The sequence below is a fragment of the Neovison vison genome, chromosome 3 (genome assembly GCF_020171115.1).
Source record: "Neovison vison isolate M4711 chromosome 3, ASM_NN_V1, whole genome shotgun sequence".
In the NCBI taxonomy this organism is placed as follows: domain Eukaryota; kingdom Metazoa; phylum Chordata; class Mammalia; order Carnivora; family Mustelidae; genus Neogale; species Neogale vison.
In genome coordinates, this window is record NC_058093.1 from 148,214,565 (window position 1) to 148,239,742 (window position 25,178).

General features: G+C 42.4%; 2 protein-coding genes and 3 non-coding genes across 5 annotated transcripts; all 5 read left to right on the forward strand.

Annotated features, from left to right (window-relative positions):
• The first annotated feature begins 9,167 nt into the window (after positions 1-9,167).
• LOC122902892 (60S ribosomal protein L17) lies at positions 9,168-13,616 on the forward strand. Its single transcript, XM_044243019.1, has 7 exons — positions 9,168-9,210; positions 9,950-10,002; positions 10,088-10,128; positions 11,264-11,398; positions 11,647-11,745; positions 12,566-12,757; positions 13,536-13,616. Exons 2-7 carry the CDS (start codon positions 9,963-9,965, stop codon positions 13,581-13,583), a joined length of 555 nt encoding a protein of 184 aa, XP_044098954.1. The 5' UTR covers positions 9,168-9,210; positions 9,950-9,962; the 3' UTR covers positions 13,584-13,616.
• Positions 9,802-9,867, forward strand: LOC122903878. Its single transcript, XR_006384079.1, has one exon. It is a non-coding gene; the product is annotated as a small nucleolar RNA SNORD58 (small nucleolar RNA).
• Positions 10,209-10,273, forward strand: LOC122903877. The gene has a single exon (XR_006384078.1). It is a non-coding gene; the product is annotated as a small nucleolar RNA SNORD58 (small nucleolar RNA).
• Positions 11,498-11,563, forward strand: LOC122903876. The gene has a single exon (XR_006384077.1). It is a non-coding gene; the product is annotated as a small nucleolar RNA SNORD58 (small nucleolar RNA).
• Positions 13,617-14,490: 874 nt separating the features above from the next.
• Positions 14,491-20,149, forward strand: C3H18orf32 (chromosome 3 C18orf32 homolog). The gene is made up of 3 exons (XM_044243020.1): positions 14,491-14,597; positions 18,010-18,200; positions 19,452-20,149. The coding sequence occupies exons 2-3, from the start codon at positions 18,036-18,038 to the stop codon at positions 19,515-19,517; spliced, it is 231 nt and encodes a 76-aa protein (XP_044098955.1). The 5' UTR covers positions 14,491-14,597; positions 18,010-18,035; the 3' UTR covers positions 19,518-20,149.
• The last annotated feature ends 5,029 nt before the right edge of the window (positions 20,150-25,178 follow it).

The window sequence follows — 25,178 nt, forward strand, 5'->3', positions numbered from 1 at the left end:
TCGAGTCCCACATCGGGCTCCTTGCTCGGTAGGGAGCCTGCTTCTCCCTCTGCCTCTGCCTGCCATTCTGTCTGCCTGTGCTCTCTCTCTCTCTCTCTCTGATAAATTTTAAAAAAAAAAATCTAAAAAAAAAAAAAGAAGTACTGAAACTTCTTAAAAGAAGACTAATACTAAAAAATAATAAATATATAAAGAAAAGAACACCTATTACACATGTATAACTATGAATTTTCATAAACTGGGTTAGTACGCAGGTAAAGAAACTGTGTAACCAGCACCCAGATCAAGAAACAGAACCTCACCAGCACCCGCCATCAGAAGCCACCTTGTACCTTCTTCCAGGCATCTTGCCCCTCCAGAGGCCACCACGGGGCTGATTGCTCACAGAAAAGATTAGATTATCTCTTTTATGTAAACAAAGTCTTATAATATAAATACAATCATACGCTCTTTGTTAAAGATTTTTATTTACTTATTTGAGAGAGAGTGTGTGAGTTAGAGGGAGAAGGGAGAGAGAATCGGAAGCATTTCCATGCAGAGTGCCCAGCCTGATGTGGGGCTCGATCTCACAACCCCAGGAGCTGAAACCCAGAGTTGCTGCTTAACTGACTGAGCTCCCCAGGCGCCCTGCAATCATACTCTTCTGTCACTGCTTTCACTCAACACTATGTTTGTTAAGCACATCCCTGATTTTATATCCCATTGTGATATTCCCAGATGTAATTTAGAAAGTATTTCCTATATCCTAAAACAATGCCCTCCGTGAAGACGGGGTCCTAAACTACTGCTGGAAAAGTACCCCGAAATGTCCACAACTTTGCAACAGAATTTAGATAGGATGAAATGCTATGAAAAAGCTTCTTTTAAAAAAAGAAATCCATAACATGTCATGCTGTTAACCTAGGACATCCTTCTCTGAAACACAGTAATTTTCTGTTTGACAAGTACTAATGTAGCACTTGCCACGTCCCAGGCACTGTTCTAAGTGCTCTACCAATAGGAACCCGTTTAATCCTCCTGACAGCCCTGCAAGGGAGGCTCTATTATCATCATTCTTATTTTACAGATAAGGAAAGATAAAGATAGGGAAACTGAGATGCAGGAAACTTCTGTAACTTTCTCCAGGTCAGACGGCTAGTGAATGGCAGCCCTTGCCAAGGCGGGAGGAGACATTTGAAACTAGAAGTCCAGCTCCGGTGTCTATGCCCTTAAATACCACACTATGAAACATTTGAGATAATGCTGACAAAACTGAACAGAATGCTATGACCCTTGCATATTTAGGTGTATTAGGAGTACGTTCCTTCTTATGTTCCTTTTTTTTTTTTAATATTTTATTTATTTATTTGACAGAGAGAGAGAGATCACAAGTAGGCAGAGCAGCAGGCAGAGAGAGGAGGAAGCAGGCTCCCTGCTGAGCAGAGAGCCCGATGCGGGACTCGATCCCAGGACCCTGAGATCATGACCTGAGCTGAAGGCAGAGGCTTAACCCACTGAGCCACCCAGGCGCCCCCCTTCTTATGTTCCTTGCTGTGGGAAATCAGTCTTGCATTTTGCAATGCCTTCAGAATCATCTGCTGCGAAAACTTCTACTACCTTCTATTGCCAGATACTCTTCCTTCCGACCACAAGTCCCAAATCGCTCCGGATTTTATTATTATCCACTTGCAAGGTTGATCCTAGAACCCTCCAAGTCTCTGACTCTGAAAATCACATTAAGCGGGGCCCACGCTCTCCAAAGTATTCAGTAAATGGCCTCTCTCCAAAATCCCTCGAGTGGTTTAAGAGAACGGGATTGCAAGGACATCTGCCTCACAGGGTCTTTGAGAAGACCGTCAAAGTTTGCTCAGTGAGAAAACCCATGTAAAATGCTTGAAACTACGCCTGCTCTTGCCAAGTGCTGTCGAACGTCAACCATGTTTCTTCCATCACCGTTTCTGTAAACCTGCAGGCACCCACGCCATCTCCAAGTCCTCTCCTACTACCAGTGATGATGTGCTCCTGCCTTGCTCTTGGGACACTTACGCTCCAGATCCAACTCCACTCTCCTTTGCAAGATCTCAGCTCTTAAAATTATGCCTTCTTTTTTTTTTTTTTTAAAGATTTTATTTATTTATTTGTCAGAGAGAGAGGGAGAGAGAGCAAGCACAGGCAGAGGCAGAGGGAGAAGCAGGCTCCCTGCCGAGCAAGGAGCCTGATGTGGGATTCGATCCCAGGATGCTGGGATCATGACCTGAGCCGAAGGCAGCTGCTTAACCAACTGAGCCACCCAGGCGTCCCTATGCCTTCTTTTTTGGAGAGTCAGTTTCTCCTCTCAGCTGGAGGACTCAGAGCTGTGTACCTCTTTCCAGGGTCTCCCATCTTCTCTACTCTTCCCTCAATTAACATATGATCAAGAGAGCATTGCAAATCGATAGGGAAAACAAAGTTGATTGGACAAAGAGAAAAAGGTATTTCAAGCTTTACAGCAGATGGAGACAAGATTCGAACATGAAAAATAAAACCGTGTAGTCTCTCCCAAATGAGAGAATTTCTTAAAATGATCAGAGTAGAGAAGGTTTTTCTAACACAAAAGCATAAAAGAAAAAAGAATGAGAAATTTGAAAACATAGAACTAAAGCATTTTGGGCAAAGTGAAAAGCACCATAAACAAAGTCAAAGTACAAATTACAAAGGGTGGGGGGGTTGAGGGTGAATGGATATTTGAAACTCTTTGTTGTTGTACATCTGGGATTGTATTTCTTCTTTGGGGTTAGGGTTGAAGGGAAACAGGTTTTAGCTGAGAAACTTTTTTGCTAAAATTGTGTCTTGGGAGTTTTAAATAAGGAGCAGAAGGAGGAGAAAATAAGTAATCATGTCAACTGGGCGTAAAGTTGCTACCTCATTTCCATGTCCGCCCCAACAACTTCCTGTCCCAAACCAGACTACAATAAGGACGGGAACTAGTCTCTGTATTTTGCAGGTTAATGAGCTACACTGGAGTGGGTGCCACCCCAGGTTCCCAAGAAGGAGGGACACATACAGGTTCGTTCTACTTAGGTAGCCGCTCTCTGGAAGCTTCCGGATCTGGACAGAGGCTGTAACTGGACGTCCCCATGGCCACGGGGAGAAGAGCCAACACACCCTGTTGCTTTGGGCGGTGAGCTCACGTCTACCAACTAGCTGGGGGGGGTGGGGGGACAGCGGAGGGGGAACCTTCAGAAAAGGCGGGGTGGGGGATTGGGTGTATATGTCTAGCACCCTTTCACACACCCTCACCTCCCCCATGCACCCCCACCCTCTCTCACCTTCCCTTACCTCCCTACCTTTCCACACCCCCATCCACCCACCCCCACCCCCACCAAGGGACAAATGGATAACCCCTTAGTGTATAAAGAGATTCTACAGATTAAAAAGAAAAAGATCATCAACACAGTAAAAAACAAAGAATATGAACAATTTGCAGAAAAGGAATACAAATGACCTTTAAATACTTTTTATTTATTTTACACCTTTTAATGGCTTTTTGTACACTTTTGAAAATGTAAAGAGGTAAAAACAAAAGAAAAGAAAAAAGGTAAAGAGGGTTGATAATCCACTGTGTTGTGAAGGCGTGGAAAACATTGAGGTACTCTCAAACATTGCTAATGAGAATATAAATTTTTCTAAACCTGACAGAGTGCAATTTGACTGTGTATATCAAAATTACAAATGTGTTTACACTTTGATCTAACAGTTCCACTTTGGGAAATTTATTCTACAAATAATCTCACATGTGCAAAATGACCTGTGTACAGAACAATTATTCCAGACTTGTTTTTAAAAGCAAAAGTTTGAAAACAAACTACATGTCCATCGGTAGAGACATAAATTATGCTATGTCCATCCAACAGACTACAACTCCATTTTTTAAAATATTTTATTTATTTATTTGACATAGAGAGATCACAAGTAGACAGAGAGGCAGGCAGAGAGAGAGAGAGAGGGAAGCAGGCTCCCTATTGAGCAGAGAGCCCGATGCGGGACTCGATCCCAGGACCCTGAGATCATGACCAGAGCCAAAGGCAGTGGCTTAACCCACTGAGCCACCCAGGAGCCCCCAACTCCATTTTTTTAATGAAATAACATTACATACAATGATGTGGAAACTTTTTCCAAGGTTCCAATATTCCGCAAGGTGTGGAATATATTGTATACAGTATGCTATTCTGGGATCCTTTGTAATTCAAAGAAATTTTTGGAAAGGATATAATGCTGGTGTTGGTGGAAGCCTTGAAAGTAGGGAACTGGGAGTTTTGGGGAGCAAAGGTATATCCGTGTGTTGGGGCTTTCATAACAAAGTACCACAGATTGGCAGGCTTAAATAGAAATTTATTTTCTTACAGTCCTGGAAACTAGAAATTCAAGGTCAAGTTGGGATTGACCTTGACCAACCCTGGGATTGACGCAGGGTTGGTTTCTTCTGAGGCCTTTCTCCCGGACTTTGTAGATGTTTCCTCCTCAGTCTGTGTGTGTGTATCCTATTTTCTTCTTATAATAACACTACTCATATTGGATTACTAATCGTACTGGTCATCCATATAAACTCATTTTACTTTAATTACCGTTTAAAGGTCCTTTATCCAAATACAGTCATATTCTAAGGCTCCAGAGTTAGGACTTCAACATATAAATTCTAGGGGACACAGTTTAGTCCATAACAGAGGAGAACTTCATTTTCTTATATATCCTTTTGATTCTTTTGAATTAATTACTATGTGCATGTCTTACAAAATATTTTTTCCTCTTTTTTTTTTATTAACATATAATGTATTATTTGTTTCAGAAGTAGAGGTCTGGGATTCATCAGTCCTACACAATTCACAGTGCTCACCATAGCACATACCCTCTCCAATGTCCAATGTCGCAGCCACCCCATCCCTCCATTACCCCTCCCCTCCAGGAACCCTCAGCTTGTTTCCCAAGATGAAGAGTCTCTTATGGTTTGTCTCCCTCTCTGGTTTTGTCTTGTTTCATTTTTCCCTCCTTTCTCTATAGTCCTCTGTCTTGTTTTTCAAATTCCTCATATCAGTGAGATTATGTGATGATTGTTTTTCTCTGATCAATTGATTTTGCTTAGCATAATACCTTCTAGTTCCATCCATGTCATTGCAAATGGCAAGATTTGGGGTTTTTTGAAGGCTGCATAATACACACACACACACACACACACACACACACCTTCTTTATCCATTCATCTGTTGATGGACATCTAGGCTCTTCCCTTAGTTTGGCTATTGTGGACATTGCTGCTATAAACATTCGGGTGCACGTACCCCTTTGGATCACTACCTTTGTATCTTTGGGGTAAATACCCAGTAATGCAATTGATGGGTCGTAGGGTAGCTCTATTTTCAACTTTTTGAGGAACCTCCATGCTGTTTTCCAGAGTGGCTGTACCAGCTTGCATTCCCACCAACAGTATAGGAGGGTTCCCCTTTCTCTGCATCCTCGCCAGCATCTGTAATTTCCTGACTTGTTAATTTTAGCCATTCTGACTGGTATAAGGTGGTTTTGATTTATATTTCCCTGGCGCCCAGTAATGTTGAGCACTTTTTCATGTGTCTGTTGGCCATTTGTATGTCTTCTTTAGAGAAATGTCTGTTCATGTCTTCTGCCTGTTTTTTGGTTGGATTATTTAGTTCTTGGGTGTTGAGTTTGATAAGTTCTTTATGGATTTTGGATACCTAGATAGATATCAGATACCTTTATCTGATATGTCATTTGCAAATATACTTCTCCCATTCTGATGGTTGTCTTTTCGTTTTGTTTACTGTTTCCTTTGCTGAGCAGAAGTTTTTTATATTGATGAAGTCCCAGTCATTCCTATTTGTCTTTGTTTCCCTTGCCTTTGATGATGTTTCTAGGAAGAAGTTGCTGCGGCTGAGGTCAAAGAGGTTGCTGCCTCTTACAAAATATTTTTCAAAGATTCTCTCATTCTTACATTTCCCTCCAGCTGCTGCCACTTTTCTCTTTTCCCTTTCACAGTAAAATTTCCCTTCTCTTTATTGTCTCCTCTGGCTCCAGTCTGGCTCTCAATCCTACAGCTCTACAAAGAGTTGCACAGAACACCACTGACCTCCTTTCTATAAAATCTAATGGTCACTTTTTTGTCTTTATCCTACTTAACATCACAGCATTGAAAGGAGCTTCTCATGGACTCCATGATAACCAAATTTTCCTGGTATTCCTCTTTCCTCATTGCTCTTTCTGAGTCCTTTCTTGCTGGTCTATGCCCCTTCCTCAACATCTACATGGTAGAGTGTGTGTTTTCAACTGTAGACCCTGTATTCTTCTCTATCGACACTCTTGGCCTAGGGCAGAGGCTCCCTATGAATACTGAAAAATTCTAGGTTCAGAATTTTTCAGTATTCATAGGACAAAAGTAATACGTAACATTGCCATTTCCTAGTTAGTTCCCCAAAGTTAATAAATATATCCTATTATAAATATTATATTTCTATTTATAGTATATATTTTATATTATATATTATCATATAATATAAATATTTTATTTATATCCTTGGTAGCCAACTGAAAAAAATAACATGCATAAAATGAAGAAAAATATTGTATTTATTTCTTAAACTTACTTTATTCTTAAATAACAATTCATTTTGGGGCGCCTGGGTGGCTCAGTGGGTTAAAGCCTCTGCCTTCGGCTCAGGTCATGATCTCTGGGTCCTGGAATTAAGCCTCACATCAGGCTCTCTGCTCAGCGGGGAGCCTGCTTCCCCCTCTCCCTCTCTGCCTGCCTCTGTGCCTACTTGTGATCTCTGTCTGTCAAATAAATTTTTAAAATCTTAAAAAAAAACTTTATTTACTTCTTAAATAATAATTTCTTACTAATGAGATACGTGCATCTTCTGGGCATTGTACAAATCTGAAGAACTTGGGATCCTATTGGACTCCACCATCTTCATTTCCTCTTCATGATGATTTTTACAGAGTACTTTCTTTTCATCACAGCAACCACAGAAACCCCACCTTTGCAAAGATATAATGGATCAAAAGGAATGTAGTAAATATCTAATGTTGAAATTATGAACTAACTCTAGCAAGTCATTTGCATGATGACTGACCCACATCAAGTATTGTTGTTTCCCTCAAAAATTGAAAATATCCCACAGAAATTAGATTTTATAGAATATGAAAAGAAGAAATAATACCGATCCTTCACATGCTCTTTCTTCTTCTTTTTTTTTTTTTTTAATTTTACTTACTTATTTGACAGACATGGAGAAAGCACAAGCAGGCAAAGTAGCAGGGAGAGGGAGAAGGAGAAGCAGGCTCCCCACTGAACAAGGAGCCTGACGTAGGCTCCTTGATCCCAGGACCCTGGGACCATGACCCGAGCTGAAGGCAGTCGCTTAACCAACTGGACCATCCAGGCATCCCCACACGCTCTTTCATAAAACAGAGGAGGAAAGATTTCCTGACTCATTCTGTAACACTAACGTTACCCTAATACCAAAGCTGAAGACATCACAAAAAAACTATAGTATTGCTGTGAACAGAATAATGAGAAAGGAAGGAGTCCTCAGGAATACAGCAAGGTGAAGGATACAAGTTAAAAATGTAGAAATTAGTTCTATTTCTACATACTAATGATGAACAACCCAAGAATGAAATTACAAAATAATCTCACTCAGGGCTCCTGGGTGGCTCAGTCACTAAAGTGTCTAACTCTTGGTTTCAGCTTAGGTATATCATGATCTCAGGGGTCATGAGATTGAGCTCCCCCGCCCCAACTCAGGACAGTGGACTCCGTGCTCAGGAGGGAGTCTCCTTCTCTCCTTCTCCCTCTGCCCCCACCCATTCATGCTAGTTCTGGTGCGCCCACAGGCACTCTCTCTCTCTTTCTCTTTCAAATAAATAAATAAATCTTAAAAAAAAAATAATGTCACAAGAGCATAAAAAGACTAGTGTTGCCTGGGTGGCTCAGTGGGTTAAGCCTCTGCCTTCTGGCTCAGGTCATGATCCCAGGTTCCTGGAATCAAGCCCAGCATCAGGCTCCCTGCTCAGGGGAAAGCTTGCTTCTCCCTCTCTCACTTCCTCTGCTTGTGTTCCCTCTCTCGCTGTGTCTCTTTGTGACAAATAAATAAATTCTTAAAAAAAAAAAAGAAAAGAAAAGAAAGAAAGAAATCCTCCCCTTTTGGGTCAATTGATTGTCAATAAAAGTGCCACAGCAATTCAATAAAGACAGTGTTTTCAACAAATGGTGCCAGAAAAATTAAATATCCATATGCAAAAACATTAATTTAGACCCTTATGTCAAACAAAACTGAGTCACAAAAACTAATTCAACCCAAATGTAAGAACTTCAACCGGGGAGTAATTTGATGTCTGGGGCTAGCTCAAGCAAGAGACGTGGAGTGGAAATTTAGTTTGGGTGTTCTTAGCCTGCGGTTGAAGCATGTGAGGGATGCTCCATCCTCTAACCGGCAATGGGATGGAGTCCAGGAGAGCGATCTGGGATTGAGGTCTCTGGAACCCAGGTCAAGGAACAAAGAGTGCTTAGGGCATTGTCCAGAGTTCTTTCACCTAGAGTTTTAATTTGCTTGGAGTGCCTTCTATTTCAAGGGCGCCATTGGTGGTGTTAGGCTAAGTGCTAACACCACCAATGGCTGTGAGGGAATAACCAGATAGATGACTTGGGTGAGAAGGAAGGTAAGATTGTGCCCAGGGGGTTTTCTGCACCATTAGAAGATCGAGAAGTGTCACTCTTCAACCACTGCAGTACAACTGACTAGGTGATATTCCCGCCCCCCTGAGAATTTTCTGATTATTGTAATTACATCCCATCCTTTGCATCTTCTTAATTGTCCATTAACTAACCACTTTTAGGAGTACATGATCACATAATCAAATCTAAAAAATGTTGGAAAATAAATGTCTCGTCTCTATCTAATAATACGTAATCCTGTCCTAGAACTACAACCCTGTTTTTAATGGACTGATATTTAAAATCCATAACTTTATTTCGGGATACCAGAAAAAGGAGAATTTTGAGACATTCCCTAAAAGGACAATTCATTTCCAGACCTTCTAAAACAAATTCCACACTCCCTTTCTCCTAGCGCTCCGCCTCCTTTCGAATCACATTTCTCGGCTGGAAATCTCGCGAGAGATCGAGTTCTCATGAATTCTCCCAGGAACCACCGGGCTTCCTCTTCCTCTCAGCGGCCTGGGGTGAGTGAGTGTTTGCCATGTCTCCGGACTGCCGAATCCCCCGTTCATCGCCGCCATCCTGGCTTCGGTGGCGCTAATGTCCGTGCCCCCGGGAGGAAGGCGTCTGCGGCTACTGATTCTTCGCTGAGGGCGATGTCCTTTGGTGCAGGGGGACGTGTCGGAGCAGAAGGCCGCGATGGGCGGGAATGGGGGTGACGAGGGGTACGGGCGGCCTGTCGTCAGTGTGGTTTCTGACTCCGGAAAGCCTGTGTCTTGCGATGAGTGCTGGCCGGGTACGCGGTGCTTGTGTGGCTGCAGCGAGAGAACGTTTGGGGGGAATTAAAGTCGGGTTGAGCCTTTACCGTTTGAACGGGTGTTTCAAGTTCGCTGGCGCTTATTGTAATGTCCCCGAAGGGCCTGGGGAGACGGCGGCACCCCTAGAGAGGGAGCGCCCTGCCATGCCGAGGCGTCCAGTCCTTTTACTCCTGAGGGATCCAGAGCGGGGGTTGAAACGATTTTCCTGCGGAGGGTCAGAGGGCTGCTGGGTCCGTGTTCTTAGTCTGTGTCAGCATTGCCGCAGCCCCTGGTAGATGCCGGGGGAGAAAAGGATGGCCGCGATGATGGCGTTTCTTAGGACACCTTTGGATTAACCGTGAAAACAAGTACTTTCTGAGCGGCCGTTGGTAGGAGTTCCTACGTACTTACCCTGCATCGGTTACAGTAAATACGTGTTGACAGGATTCCTCCCCCTCCCTTCCAGGTGACCTCTGAAAATGGTTCGCTATTCGCTTGACCCGGAAAACCCTACGAAATGTAAGTGAACAATATATTCTTCGTCGGGGCGGGGTAAGAGGAACCACGAGATACCCAAAATTAACCAAAACTTTCCGTTTTTTAGCATGCAAGTCAAGAGGTTCAAATCTCCGTGTTCACTTTAAGGTATGGGAATCCACTTTTACGGTCTAAGAGTTGTGTCACGTGTTCCAGGGCATCCCCCCGCCCCCATTCTGAAAAGGTGACTGCAGTGATGCGTTTCTTAGGACACCTTTGGAATTACCGTGAAAATGAATCAGTTCTGAGCGGCCACCTTTGAGACATTGGCTCTGTAATTGTCGAATAATGAGCACTTCAGGGTTCCTGGAATTTGGTAAAACTACTAGAGAACCACTTAGGCTAGTGTAGAGATCAAAATAATGGAACACAAATAGTTATGACATGATGGGGTTAAAACGTACACTTCATAGGAGTTTGGGATTTATTTTCCTGTAACTTCAAGCTAATTCTCCGTGGCTGGCTGGCTTTCTTTCTTTCTTTATTTATTCAAAGGATTTTATTTATTTTTTTTGAGAGGGAGAGAATGAGGGCCAGAGACTGAGGGGGAAGGCCCAGGGAGAAACAGACTCCCTGCAGAGTAGGGAGCCAGATGCAAGACTCATCCAGGGACTCCAGGATCATGACCTGAGCAGAAGGCAGTCGCTTAACCCAGCTGAGCCACCCAGGCGCCCTCCCTGGCATTTAATAACAGATTTTTTTTTTTTTTTTTTTTTTTTTTCTTCCCTCACTACATTACCTCAGCTTTGAAGAATGGGAAGTCTTTTTGGGGCACCTGGATGGCTCAGTTATTAAGCATCTGCCTTTGGCTCAAGTCATGATCCTAGGGTCCTAGTATCAAGCCTCGGGAAGCCTGCATCTCCCTCTCCTGTTCCCACTCCCACTGCTTGTGTTCTTCTCTCACTGTGTCTCTGTCAAATAAATAAAAAAAGGGGGCGCCTGGGTGGCTCAGGTCATGATCCCAGGGTCCTGGGATGGAGCCCCGCATCGGGCTCTCTGCTCCGCAGGGAGCCCGCTTCCTCCCCTCTCTCTCTGCCTGCCTCTCTGCCTACTTGTGATTTCTCTCTTTCTGTCAAATAATAAATAAGATCTTTTTTTTAAAATCTTAAAAAAAAAAAAAAAGGATGGTAAGCTTTTAATGCTGATTCAGTGTAGACATTTTGAAAAACCTAGAATTGAATGTTTTCTTGAAGAATTGTTATCCTTGAACATGGGTAACTTAGTTTTTCCTGTTTATACTTAGAACACACGTGAAACTGCCCAGGCCATCAAGGGTATGCATATCCGAAAAGCCACCAAGTATCTGAAAGACGTCACTTTGCAGAAGCAGTGTGTGCCATTCCGTCGCTACAATGGTGGAGTTGGTAGGTGTGCCCAGGTGAGACTTCTTAGTTGCTATCTGAAATGACATTGTAACAGAACGTGATTGGGTGGGGCAGGAATATTTAGAATCTGCCTTTAATCAGGTTCTTCCTGGTTGCTGTGATGACCAACTTAGGACACCTTTGGATTAACCATGAAAAAAAACTGTGTTCTGAGCAACCTTGGTAAAATACATTCATCTTGGTTGTAACACTGAATTAAATCGGGGGAATGAGTGATCACCTCCTCTTGGATTTCTTTCAGGCCAAACAATGGGGCTGGACACAAGGTCGGTGGCCCAAGAAGAGCGCTGAATTTTTACTGCACATGCTTAAGAACGCAGAGAGTAATGCTGAACTTAAGGTACCCAAACCATTAATGTCTTTATATGTATACAACCTGGATGGTTGTTCAGTTAACTGGTGCTGTTGTCCCAGATTTGTCTGTCTTGATTTTCTCAGTAACTAAATTTCCCATTAATTTTTTAATTTAATCTCTACCTCATATTTCCAGAAGAGCAAAATTTTGTCAGTGAAGATCTTCAAAAGCATGGTGTTAAATCTTAACTTTTCCCCTATAAGCCCAGTGCAAGAAAAAGAAACATTTTCTCATATATTTTACTCAAGGGTTTATAACCTTTCTAGTACCATAGACATTTTTGGTGATACAACTTAAGAATTCACAAAATTTTGTAAATACGAACAGTAGAAATCACTTGGAACAAATAGAGATTGCTTTAGTAGTGGTTAATATGGTTTGCTGCATATGTTCATAATGGAGAAACATTAAATTTAGTTAATAAAGGGGTCTGTCTTATCTGTGCATTAGCCATTACCCTTTGCATTTGGAAATCTAGGCCAGACTGGAGTTATGTAGGTCTGGCTATAACCCTTTTAGCTGCTAAACCGCACGGCTGAAAACCTGTTTTTCATCAAGGCTTAGAAATTGACAGTTACATCTCCCCTTAATGACTTTGAGGGAGGCCACTTACAAACTGCATAGAGCACTGGGTTTTGATAAGTTACTTAGATTTAAGGAAAGATGCTTAGAATAAAGGTAAAAACAAGTGTTTGAACAGTTTCACTATGTAATTAAGAATTGCTTTGTAAAGGTAAGGACTTGAGCCAGTGGTTGGGTTTGTGGTGTTGAGATAAAGGTGTTGATTTTGTTCTCGCTCTTCCAGGGTTTAGATGTCGATTCTCTGGTCATTGAGCACATTCAGGTGAACAAAGCCCCCAAGATGCGGCGTAGGACTTACAGGGCTCATGGTCGCATTAACCCATACATGAGCTCTCCCTGCCACATTGAGATGATCCTTACTGAAAAAGAGCAGATTGTTCCTAAACCAGAAGAGGAGGTTGCACAGAAGAAAAAGGTAAACTGCTCGGTCTTGGTCAGTTTTGTTTCTGATACTGGCTTTTTTGTATTATGTTATATCAGAACTAGGTAATTATCTGCTGATGGCCCCACCTACATGTCCATAGCCACTTTAAATGCAATATGGGCAAAAAATGGGCCTTTACCCTCTTCCTCACCTCTCCAAACTAATCTTGTTTTCAGTAAATGATCAGTTTACTGTTCTTTTCTACTGTTTGAGTTCTTTAAGCTCGGAACCTGGGAGTGATTCTAGACCCCCTCCCTTCATGCCTAATGAATTTAAATTGTGTTGATTTTACTGCTTAAATAATATTGTTTTCCATTGGGTTTTTTTTTTTTCTTTTTTCTTTTTCTCCTTTAAAATTTCATTTATTTTCTTTTAGAAAGAGTTGGGGGCGGGTGGGGCAGAGGGAGAGACTCTTCAAGCACAGAGCTCCTCTCCAGGTTCGGTCTCATGACCCTGAGATATAGAGCCAAAACCAAAAGTTGGACACTTGACACTTAAACGACAGAGCCACCCAAATGCCCCTATTGTCTTCCATTCTTGTTGCCACTTAGACGTGATCTCGATGCCTGCAGTCTGCAGCAGACTTCTGCTTACTCTCATTTCCTTACATCTCTCCCTCCCCCTGTGCCATTTCTATATGCCAAAAGCCTGGACTCCCTTTACATTACATCTCCTATTTTTCCTGAGTTAACAACCTACTCCTTTAAGATGTAGTTTAAGTTGCTCCAGGAAACTTGTAACAGACCTTTTATTTTTATTTCTTTCCCAGATATCCCAGAAGAAACTGAAGAAACAAAAACTTATGGCCCGGGAGTAAATTTGCACAGAATAAATGCAAATAAAAATAAAAGAGAATGTTGGTTGTCTTTTATTATTAAATGTATTTCAAGTATCCTCACAAAATGGATCAAATGAGTTTTCTTCTGATTAGAATTAGAAACCTTCTTCTGTTTGTCCTGTGCCATTAATTGTTGTTAACAAACATGCTGTTTTGAATTTCTGAGTGCTTTGCATAATGGAATTGAGCCTGGGCCTATTTCTGAGTTTTATTCCAGCCACTTTGAGATTGAACACACCGTACAGTTAATCCAATTACAGTTCACTAGCTTTTTTTAGATTCAATTAATGCATCCATTGCCAGGTAAATTTTTCGACATTCTTCATTATCCAAAAAAGGAACCGCGGCTGGAGTCTGCCGTCACTCCTCACCAGAACCTGTCCAGTCCTGAGCAACCAGTGTGTAGGCGTCCGTGTATTTGCCTATCCTGGTCATTTCGTGCAAACTGCCCTCTTTCACGGACTTGAACTGCATGACGTCTCCTTTCTCGTGGGTCCACACCCAGAGCGAAGTGCAGGACAAACGCGAGAAACCCAAAGCTTTCCTACCAACTGTGAGGGTTCTCCTTTCTCCCGTTGGCTTCCCGCTGTCCTAGTCGGTGTAAAGAGGTAGAACCTTTACAGCGCTTTAAAGAACTTCGACCTAGTGAAGAGCCACGACTGCTCTGGGTAACCGCCTAGCCCTCACGTGCAAGTGCGGTGACTTCCCCGATGGTGAACCACTTGATCTTTTCTCACGGTCTTGGATTTTGCTCGAGTATTCGGGGCAGAGAAGCCCCGCTCTTCCTCGCCTTCCGCAGGGCTTGAGCGCCTGGTGGCTGCGCCGGAAGCCAGGCCGCGCCTCCGCCTGCGCGTCACCGTTACGTCCTGGGCGCCCTGCGGCTTACGCAGGCGCGCCTTTGTCGGGCCCCTTTTGCAGCGCCCATTGGCTCCGCGGCAGCACGTCCCTCCCCACGGAAGTGCGGTCATCTCTACTCGGACCCGGTGGTCGCAGGTGAGTGGGGTCGGGTGGGCCCGGACTGGCGCCTGGGGGTCGGGCGGAGGTGGGAGATGGCCCTGGTGCTGTGGAGCCGCTTCGCAGGCTCCAGCCCGGGCGGCGCTGAGCGAGCCCCACCGGCTCACAGTTGGCCTGCTCTGCGCTCCGCGCGGCCTGCCGGCGCTCTTGGCTCTACCCTGCTTGGCCCTCCAGACGCGCGCCCCTGCCTGCTCTTTCCACCGCCCCCCACCTGCCTGCTGGCCTGCGTCCCGCCTCTGTCTTTCTGTGCGTTTCTTCTCTCGGCGTGTATTGTCGGCTTCACTTCGCTCCCCTGTCATCGTCACCAGCATTCGCTCTTACTCTCTCCTGTCTTTTCAGGCCTTGTCTTGGACTCACCCTTCCCCATGAAATGATGTGCTAAACTGGGTTACTTGGAGGGAGGTGGCGTTCCCCCGTGGTACCTGCCCGATTTCTCATAGAGCCTCACGCTTTTCCTCTGTATTCCATTGTCTTGGACGAAGCCGAATGAAAGAAAATCTCTCTCTTCCAACAGTTTAAATCCATTTTGCTCGCTTTTTATACTGTCTGAGAATTAGCTTGGTAAGAGCAAATAAAATATTTTATCAATGTATCCTAGCCACCTTCTAAACCTTTGTAAGCTATGTTTTCCGCATGTGTGAAGTAAAATCTCACCCTAAGGAGTCATGTAAGGATTAAGGGAGAGAGGAAATACAGTAGTTTCATCATGAAGAGAGCTAACAATGTTTATAAAAGCCATGATTATGACATAAGTGATTGGTAGCACTTGTTCTTGAGAATTTAAAACACCGTACAGTAGGTAAAAATGAATCTGTGGTGGACTTCCAGTCATTAACTTAACCTAGCCCTCGGAACACTATCAGTTGTGTGGAAGGGTTTATGTTGGGTTGTGAAGGCTTGATAGGAGGGGAATAACTTAATCACTGTATTTTTGCTAGGGAAAAAGGCAAGAGCATTGAGCTAGGAAACTAGAATTGGGAATGCTGGTCTCAGCCAACTCGGGTTACTATTTAGCTCTGCGTGAACTTTGGACAGGTTGCAACGTGTGCGTGTGTGTGCGTGGGCGCGCGTGTGTGTGTGTGTGTGTGTGTGTGGTAACCACCTTTACATAGCATTTAATACACGCACACACTCTTCTGAGCTTTGTATTCATTACTGACATATCTAATCCACATTTACATCCCTGGGAGATAAGACTATTGTCTTAATTTTCCACAGGAGGGCATCAAGACAGACTCATTAAATAAATTGCCCAAGAACACCATCTCAAAAGTGGTGAAAGCAGGCTTCAAATGTGGGCAGCAGCAGCCAGTCCGCTCTGATTATTAGGCTTTTGTGTCTGTAAGAGTGCGAGATCTAAACCAGATCACCTCTGCGTCTCTCGAGGTCAAATTCTCAATGTCTATGACAAAAATAATGATTCCTTGAAAAATGCTAAAAAAGACTTATTGCTCATTTTGACTGATTTCAATTAGAAAATATGCTCTTTAAAATTTTGAAACAATATTTTGGTAAATTCTTAAATTGTTACTTTAGTTTGACCAGGGGACTGTTTTAAAGAATCCAGCTATGAATCCTTTATAAAACAGCTGATCAATCCTTAATATACATTTATGTTTACTTGTTTATAACTCTTATAATTCATTTCAAAGTGACATTACTTTGGGTTATCTGTACCACTGCTCACTTGTGTTGTGAATATTTAAATTGCTTTAGTGTAGTCATGGTGCTGACTCCTTTGCCAGCAAGCTACTAAATTTATAATATTTTGAAATATTTTGAAAATTAACATCCTGAATTATTAGCTTTATGCAGTGTTCTGAAGCTTTTTAATTTTTCAGGCCTACACTAAGGGATTAAAAATTCCTGTAAATTTAAGAGGTCTTTTGTTCAATAGTACATTATGGAAGTAGTATTGGTTCTTTTTCAAGAAATTGATTTGAAGAAATTCCAAGATAATTTCTAATCTTCAAGAAAATTAGAGGGGTTAACTTTTTTAAAAAAGATTTTGTTTGAGGGATGCCTGGGTGGCTTAGTTGGTTAAGCATCTGCCTTCGACTTTGGTCATGATCCTGGGATCTTGGGATCGAGTCCTGCCTTGGGCTCCTTGCTCAGCAGGGACCCTGCTTCTCACTCTGCCTGTTCTGCCTGCAGCTCTCCATGCTTTTGCTCTCTCTTAAAAAAAAAAAAAAAAAATGGGGGCGCCTGGGTGGCTTAGTGGGTTAGGCCTCTGCCTTTGGCTTAGGTCATGGTCCCAGGGTCCTGGGATCGAGCCCCGCTTCGGGCTCTGTGCTCAGCGGGGAGCCTGCCTCCCTCCACCCCCCTTTCTGCCTGCCTCTCTGCCTGCTTGTGTTCTCTCTCTCTCTCTCTGTCAAATAAATAAAATATTTTTTTTAAAAAATGTATTTGAAAGAGAGCCCCTATGCATGCATGGGGGGAGGGGCAAAGGGAGAGACTCTCAAGCAGACTCCTTGCTGAGCGCTGATTTCCCAGCTCCGGAGCTTGATCTCCTGACCTGAGCTGAAACCAGGAGTCAGACCTTTAACTGACTGAGCCCCCCCAGGCCTCTCTAGAGGTGTTCATTTTTTGAAATGGACAACGTACTTAGAACAATACTAACACCAAATAAAATATTTTTATTACTCAGTTTACCTTAATTGTTATTAAACTGAAAAAAGCAAATACATCAAAGGAGATTTGTTGTCTGGGAAAGTCCTGCTGGTTTGCAGCCTACAAGTCTTTCAAAGTGGTGTTTATATTTTTTTTTAATCAGCAGTAGAACTCCAGTGCTGTTTCTTTCTTTCTTTCTTTTAAGATTTTATTGATTTATTTGAGAGAGACACAGCGAGAAAGGGAACACAAGCAGGGGGAGTAGGAGAGGGAGAAGCAGGCTTCCCGCAGAGCATGTGGGGCTCGCCGAAGGCAGACACTTAACACCTGAGCCACCCAGGCAACCACCAAAGTGATATCTTAATGAATTTCTTATTACAGGATTTGCCCTTAGCCTTGGAGGTTTAGCTAATAAATACTGTCAAGTCTCTGAAGATGGTGAGGCTGAGTTTTGAGAATTACAGGAGTTGATAAAGGCAAAGGGCCTAACTGGCCAGTACCCAGCAGAAGTTAATATCTTAGCTTTATCCTTAAATTTATGGTTGGGAAGCAGTGATTGGAGAGGTTTGGAGGCAGGCATCTCACTGTTATTTTCATGTCTACCACCTCTTATTCCTTTATAGAGAGCAGCGCTTTTATTTAATAGACTTGTGCATTTAGCCAATAAATAATTTAGATTTTCCCTTTAATGTAGAAATAGTCCTTTCAAGAATCTTCATCTAGGTAAATGCGTTTAGTTGTTGTTCTGTGATGACCTGATTTGCTTTCTCTCGCACGTCAGCCGCTCAGGAGCTCCAGCCTGGGAGGATGGTGTGCATTCCTTGCATCGTCATTCCGATTCTGCTCTGGATCTACAAAAAATTCCTGGAGCCCTACATATACCCGCTGATTTCCCCCTTTGTTAGTCGTATGTGGCCTAAGAAAGCTCTTCGAGAATCCCACGATAAAAACAAAGGCAAAGTAGACTGTAAGGTAAGAACATTAAAATACCTTGACTAAGGGCAGGTGGGGAGGGTGGTACAGTCAGGGGAAATTACTTGCCTTTGAAAAGGCATGTTTTTGAAACCAGAAACTTCATTAATGTGTTTTAATTTCTTTTTTTCTCTACTTTTGTTGTTGTTGTTATTGTTGTTGTTAAAGATTTTATTTATTTAGAGAGAGAGTATGAGCCGGGGATGGGGTCGGGGCAGAGGGAGAGATAGAGAAAGAATTCTAAGCAGTCTCCATGCTCAGCATTGAGCCCTTTGTGGGGCTCTCTCCTATGACCCTAAGACCATGATCTGAGCCTAAATCAAGAGGTAAACCAACTGAGCTACCCAGGCGTTTAGGCTTTTTTTTTTTTTTTTTTTTTTTTTTTAAGATTTTATTTATATATTAGAGAACATAAGCAGGGGGAGCTGCAGGTAGAGGGAGGAGGAGAACCAGGCTTCCCACTTAGCAGGGAGCCTGATGAGGGACTCCATCCCAGGACCCTGGGATCATGACCTGAGCCAAAGGCAGACACTCAACCAACTGAGTCCCCCAGGCGCCCCAATTTCTTTTTTTAAGATAAAGGATTTAGGGTGTGTTTTAAGTAATTAACATTTGGTTTAAACTAAGGTTTTAAACTAGACTTCTGATTAGTGTGTTTGTTCCTTGTCTTATAGCCAAGATAATTACCAATATTTCTTGGCTGGTAAGAATAATAAATAGCTAATGGACGAGAAGAGATAATACTAAAATATGCCAGTTTCACTGATTGATAACTTTGGTAAGAGATTTAGTTGGAGGGCTCATAGAGATTTTTAAAAAAACAAAATGGGATGCCTGCATGGCTCAGTCAGTTAAGCATCTGCCTTTGGTCAGGTCATGATCCTAGGGTCCTAGGATTGGGTCCCCTGTTGGGCTCCCTGCTCAGCTAGGAACCTGTTTCTCCCTCTCCCTCTGCCCCTTCCCTAGCTTGTACGCTCTATCATATAAATAAATAAAATCTTTTCAAAAATAAAATAAATTAAAAAAACAAAATGAAGTTATTTTTTAAAATGAATATTTGGACAACTGTTTTTAGCATTGGTTCTTGTTAAGTTCGACTTCACCTGTGTTTTGTACTAATTTAGCCTTACTGCACATTTCTAGAAGCAGAGTTTTTTCATTCTGAAATTTGTTGTTGGTTTTTAAAGAGACGGTTTCTTATAATGAGTTGTAATAATATCTAAAATGTTCTTTTTTTTTTTTTAATTTTAGGGTGCAGACATAAATGGATTACCAACAAAAGGTCCAGCGGAAATCTCTGATAAAAAGAAAGACTAAAGTGATTGTTCCAAAGGATCTCATTGTTTTAAAAATGGACCTGATAATATGAAGCACCTTGCTTGCAATTGTCTCTGACCTTTTTCTCTCTGAGACCAGAATTTGGAATAGATAGCTTAGATACTCACCTGATACTAATCAGGAAATACATGATATTTATATTTTAAAAGTGTTTAGTTATATTTAATGATCTCATTCCTGAGTTCCTATTTCATTAAAGTAGCTTCCATTTCTATTACCGCAGTTATGAATAAATAGAAGGTTTGTGCCAGTAGACACTGCTACTAAACTAGTACTCAAAAATCCTTTTGGTTTAGGCTCTTTGAATTTGAGCGGAGTACAATGTTACTGTGAAACAGTGCAGTGAGACTGAATGGTGAAAGGAGGGGGTTTGGGGAGATGATGAAGACTTCAAATATAAAAATATATTTACTGTCCAGTGGAACGGAGCAGCCTACTTCTGATAGTAATTCCTGCTTATTGCTCTGAGGAAAATAGAAAAGACGGGGAAATCGGGAAAATGCCTTTGAAAAATGGAATACCTTTTACAAAAATATCTAATGTACATTATAAAATTCTAATCCTTGTTGCATTCCTTCTGTTCGTACAAAGTATATTAAATATTCAGTTTAGTTTGTGGTTCTTTTTTCCTTTGCAGTTTAAATATTTAAAACGGACATCTGTTGCCATATCAAAAAGCACAAGTACACGGTGATAGCATCTGCATAGTCCTACAACAACAATCTTTTCTTTTTTTAGTTTTAAAGATTTTATTTATTTATTTGACAGAGATCACAGGCAGAGAAGCAGGCAGAGAGAGGAGGAAGCAGGCTCCCTGCTGAGCAGAGAGCCCGATGTGGGAGGGAGGGGCGAAGGCAGAGGCTTTAACCCACTGAGCCACTTAGGTGCCCCAGTCTTGTCTTCTTTTTAAAGTGTACATTGTATCCATTGTTTCACATAATAAAACACTCCAGAATTTAATGTTTTTTAATGCAGGACTGGGTAGTTCTTTGCTACTTTGGGTCTCCATATGGTCTTTCATCCCTGTCCTCCTTCACATAAGTGTGGGGATGTATAAGTACTCAGAGATGATGAGCCTTATCTTTGTATTGTATGTATTCTCTGTGGGGTTAGAAGTCCTCAGTCCTAACAGGCTCTGTTAAGCTGTGTGTATGGTTAAGTCATTGATCCATCCTTGATTTCATTGATACAAATGATTTCATTTGGATACAAATGAAATTTGATTTCATTTGGATCCAAATGAAATTTGATTTCATTTGGATACAAATCAGTAGCTTCTAGTTTTTCTGCTCCAACCCACCTAAAGGATAAGATAAATCCCCTTTAGCAACTATATTCAGTTCATTAGATTGTGGTGGGGGTTTTTTGCAGAGGGTAGCCCCTGATTAGGTTTTTTTTAAGGTATTAAAAACTATATTATTAAAAAAGGAAATTTGGGGGCACGTGGCTGGCTCAGTCAGTGGAGCTCGCAACTCTTGATCTCGGTGTTGTGGGTCCAAGCCCCACGTTGGGTGTAGAGATTACTTAAATTCTTGGGGGAAAAAAAAAGTTCATAGTAAAAGAATGCAAGACCAAGTTAAATGAACAGTTAATGTTCTTTCTCTACCCTTATTCTAGCTCCAAAGATGTAACCACTGTTAGTTATCTGTGTACCTTCTACCAACCTTTTTTTTTTTTTAAAGTAGGCTCCACACTGGGTGTGGTGCCCAGTGCAGAGCTTGAACTCATCATGATCCTGAGATCAAGACCTGAGCTGAAATCACAAGTCAGATGCTTGACAGACTGAGCCACTCAGATGCCCTCTAGCAGCTTTCTTAATTTGTTCTTATTAAATATATCATTTCTTTAAAAGTTGTCATATTTTAAGTCTTACTACGTCATACTTCCTTAGTCCCCAAAGGCATTACTCATTTAGCTGTTGCTGTGTCTTGTCGTTTATTTCCATATTTCTAAATAATAGGTAAAAATATACTGCTATTTCTGGAGTTGTCAGCTCTTACTTTCTGCCATGGTTCTGATACTGTGTTCTTACACTGTAAGTCCCTCTGCTTCTACACCTCCTTCTAATGTGTTTTTGTAAATTTGGGTTGTCATTAATTAGTATATCATGAGTGCACCAGCTGCCTTCCACTTGCCCCTCCAAATCTGCTGCCTTTACCCTACTTTGATGCCCAAGAAACTATATGAACTACCCCAACAGACTCTAGACTCTTGAGTTTTCCCAGTGGGGCTCTATAAGGGAGGAAGGGAAGTAAAGTGGAAGGTCAAGTTACTTACTCCCTCTGCTGCCTCTCTCCTGGTTCTCTTCACAGTAATTGTGTTCCTCAGCCAAAAGTCCTGCACCTCAAGTTGGCCAACTGCGTGTAACTTCATTTGCCACTAACCTCTCCCTCACTCTGTCCTGTTGGGCCTGATAGGGGTGATCACATCTCTTACTGCTGGTTCTGGGTTACTGTGTTATCTCAAGGGTGCCATCCACTTTCTGGGACGCTGACTTACACGATTAGCATCAGGAACTCCTCACTGTAGAGTATGTGCGTGGTCTAGTCTCCGCTTACCGTCAGCTTCTACGGTTTCCGTTACCTGCTGTCAGCCACGATCTGGAAGCAGGTAATCCTCCAGGTGTATGGTCAGGTCAACAGTAGCCTAACAGCTACAGCACAATGCCAACTCCTTCACCTAATTTCAGCTCATGTAGGCCTTTTATCCTCAAGTCATCAAAAGAAGAAAGATAGGTACAGTGAAGTAAGATATTTTGAGAGTGATTGCATTCACAGCTTGTTACAGTAGGTGATAATTGTTCTGTTAATCTCTTACTGGAATTTAAGTTGTCTTAAAAATTTTGTTTATTAGAGCAAGAGCGGGGAGAGGGGTGGTAGGGGAAGCAGACTCCCCATTGAGCAGGGAACCTGATGCGGGTTTCCATCCCAGGACCCTGGGATCATGACTTGAGCCAAAGGCAGATGTTTAGCAACTGAGCCACCCAGGTGCCCCGCTGTATCTGGTTTATGAATTTAACTTTGTCATAGGTACATACGTGTAGGGAAAAACAGTACGTCTAGGTTTCGGTGCTATCCGTGGTTTCAGGAATCCACTGTGTGTCTTGGGATGAATCCCCCACACATAAAGGGGGACTACTGTAGTGTGAGTGTGTTTCACATACAAGCATTGCTTTCCGGGAGTTATTAATGACCTCTTTCCCCACACACATCCTCTCCTGACTTGTTGCGGAGGACTGGCATGCAGGGGTGGTTTGGGGGACTTTCCTTTACCTCTCTGTGCTGGATCTTTTGATTCCTGGATCCCACATCCTCTTTCTTCATTTGCACTCTCATTTTTTTCTGTAGCACACCAGTTTTCTAATCCAATAGTCTTGGAGGTTGAGTATGAATAATTTTGAAAATTTCCCTGGATCATGCTGGTTCCTGGAAGCCCACCTTCCTAAGAATTGCTGGTCTTCTGAGGCCTTTGCCCTTCTTATACCAGTCATACCCAAGCACTGGTTCCCAGTCTTGTATTTTCCAAACTAGTAAAAAAAAAAGTTTTTTAAAGGGTTGAGGGGACTGATACTAATACACGCTTGACAACGTTATTTGGCCCGCTAAGAGTATTTTAAGAAGGTATAGTAGATTATCACCATTATTTCATAAGACATTTTGACACCAAAAGAATGAAAATAGAATAAAGGAAAACAATAGCCCATTAGTTTGAATAAATATATGAAAAATTTTTGTGGAAAATTCACTGTTTTGTCCATAATTGTATGTCTTTTTTCTTTTTCTTTAAGATTTTATTTGTTGGGCTCCTGGGTGGCTCAATCATTAAGCATCTGCCTTCAGCTCAGGTCTTCTGAGATCGAGCCCCACATCGGGCTCCCTGCTCAGCGGGAAGTCTGCTTGCCCTCTCCCAATCCCCCTGCATATGTTCCCTCTCTCACTGTCTCTCTCAAATAAATAAATAAAATCTTTAAAAAAAATTTTTGAAGAGATTTTATTTATTTGAGAGAGTATGCTCATGAGCAGGGGGAGGGGCAGAGGGAGAAGGACAAGAAGACTCTCCACTGAGTGCGGAGCCTGATGCAGGGCTCCATACAGGGCTCCAATCTAGGACCCCGAGATCACAACCTGAGCCAAAATCAGATGTCTGAGCCACCCAATTGCCCCTTTATTTTTCTTCTTTTTATAGTTGACTGGTAAAAACATCGCCTACCCTTGCACTGGATTTGGTAGCCGCTGTTCTATACCATACAAGTGTTCTCTTGTCCCAAAATACCAGTCCCACCATCCGTCAGTCATGTTTCCAGGGTGCGTTTCTAGTAAAAGCTACTGTGTTAAACACAAACACCTGGCACTGTGCACGAGTATGTCACTTGTATGATCTTACCTGCTGCTTAGAAAACCTTGAAATCCAGAGAAATAGGAACATAGAGTTTGAATATGTTACATGGAGCGTCCAGGATTTCAAAACTATCCTCTTAGGTCTTAAAATATTGATCCTTTATGGAGCAGACACAGCTCCTAAGACCTGCAAGATCTCAGTGGGAATAACTGAGCAGAAATGGAGAGGGGAGTGTGCGCCGGGCAGTGTTCGTGGACCTGTTTTCAAGTTTCAGTTTTGCTCTCCTTGCCCCAGCTTGACTGACTGACCCAGTTTTCAGTGGCTTATTTTTGCCTTAGCTCATTTTAACAGCACTTCCAGTCTCTCTGTGAGACAGGCTCATTTTCCCAGCTAATTCTTCAAGACTCACCTGAAAGACTCAGTTTTTGTCCCATTTTCTTCATTACTAAGCTGCCTTCCTCAGAAACAGAGATGAGTCAGCACTTCCTCAAAGCGACTACCCCTGAACAGTTGGTCAACTTGACAGACTGACAGGATGGAAAAGTACTTTTTTAACCACTATCTTAAGCCTTCTGAACTCTCTACAGCTAAATGTCCTGAGTGCATTCATAATCAAAAGGAAAGAAGGTCCCTCATAGTTTCCTCCCCAGGGAGCTACTGGCTTCCATTCTCAAAGCCTTATTCATTGGCATGGTGACAGCTTCTTAAGACAGAAGACTTTGGGTAAACCTAAATGAAGCAAGAGGTTAAAATTAAGTAGGTAAGAAACTGTAAGGAAATGGAAGGGCCAGTGTGTGGTAGAGTAGACACAAAATACACTAAATACTGCAAATGCTGAGCTGGTAGGGATTTCTGACTACCTCTAGAGCGATGCTCTCATTTCTACATGGTTAAGGGAGGTAGCCAAGATTCTGGAACAGGGCAAGAGTGGGGTCTCCTGTAGGATTGCTATATACAGTTGTGCTGAACGTGCACTGCCCAACTTCAGAGGGCACCATTCACATGGACAACAATGTAAATGATGCCTTTAGACCTATGCATTGCATACCCACAGCTGCAGACAGAAGTCCTGCTCCTCGCTTGTAATTCAGCGGGTGATGTTTCATACTTACTTGGTGTGTTCCTTTTCTATTGCCGCATAATAGATTATCGCAAATTTAGTGGTTTAAAACAGCACAAATTCATCACCTCACAGTTTTTGTAGGTCAGAAATTGATGTTGTATGGCTGGATTCTCCGCTCAGGGTTTTACCAGGCTGAAAACAGGATGTTGGCCGGTCTGCACTTCTCATCTGGGCTCCCA

What these genes read in the sequence shown, in the direction of transcription:
- LOC122902892 (XM_044243019.1), top strand. Translation starts at nt 9,963, where the DNA reads ATGGTTCGCTATTCGCTTGACCCGGAAAACCCTACGAAAT. An exon ending in AGAGTAATGCTGAACTTAAG is followed by an intron (nt 11,746 to 12,565) that starts GTACCCAAACCA and finishes TCGCTCTTCCAG; the next exon opens with GGTTTAGATGTCGATTCTCT. An exon ending in AGGTTGCACAGAAGAAAAAG is followed by an intron (nt 12,758 to 13,535) that starts GTAAACTGCTCG and finishes TTTCTTTCCCAG; the next exon opens with ATATCCCAGAAGAAACTGAA.
- C3H18orf32 (XM_044243020.1), top strand. Translation starts at nt 18,036, where the DNA reads ATGGTGTGCATTCCTTGCATCGTCATTCCGATTCTGCTCTGGATCTAC. An exon ending in AAGGCAAAGTAGACTGTAAG is followed by an intron (nt 18,201 to 19,451) that starts GTAAGAACATTA and finishes TTTTAATTTTAG; the next exon opens with GGTGCAGACATAAATGGATT.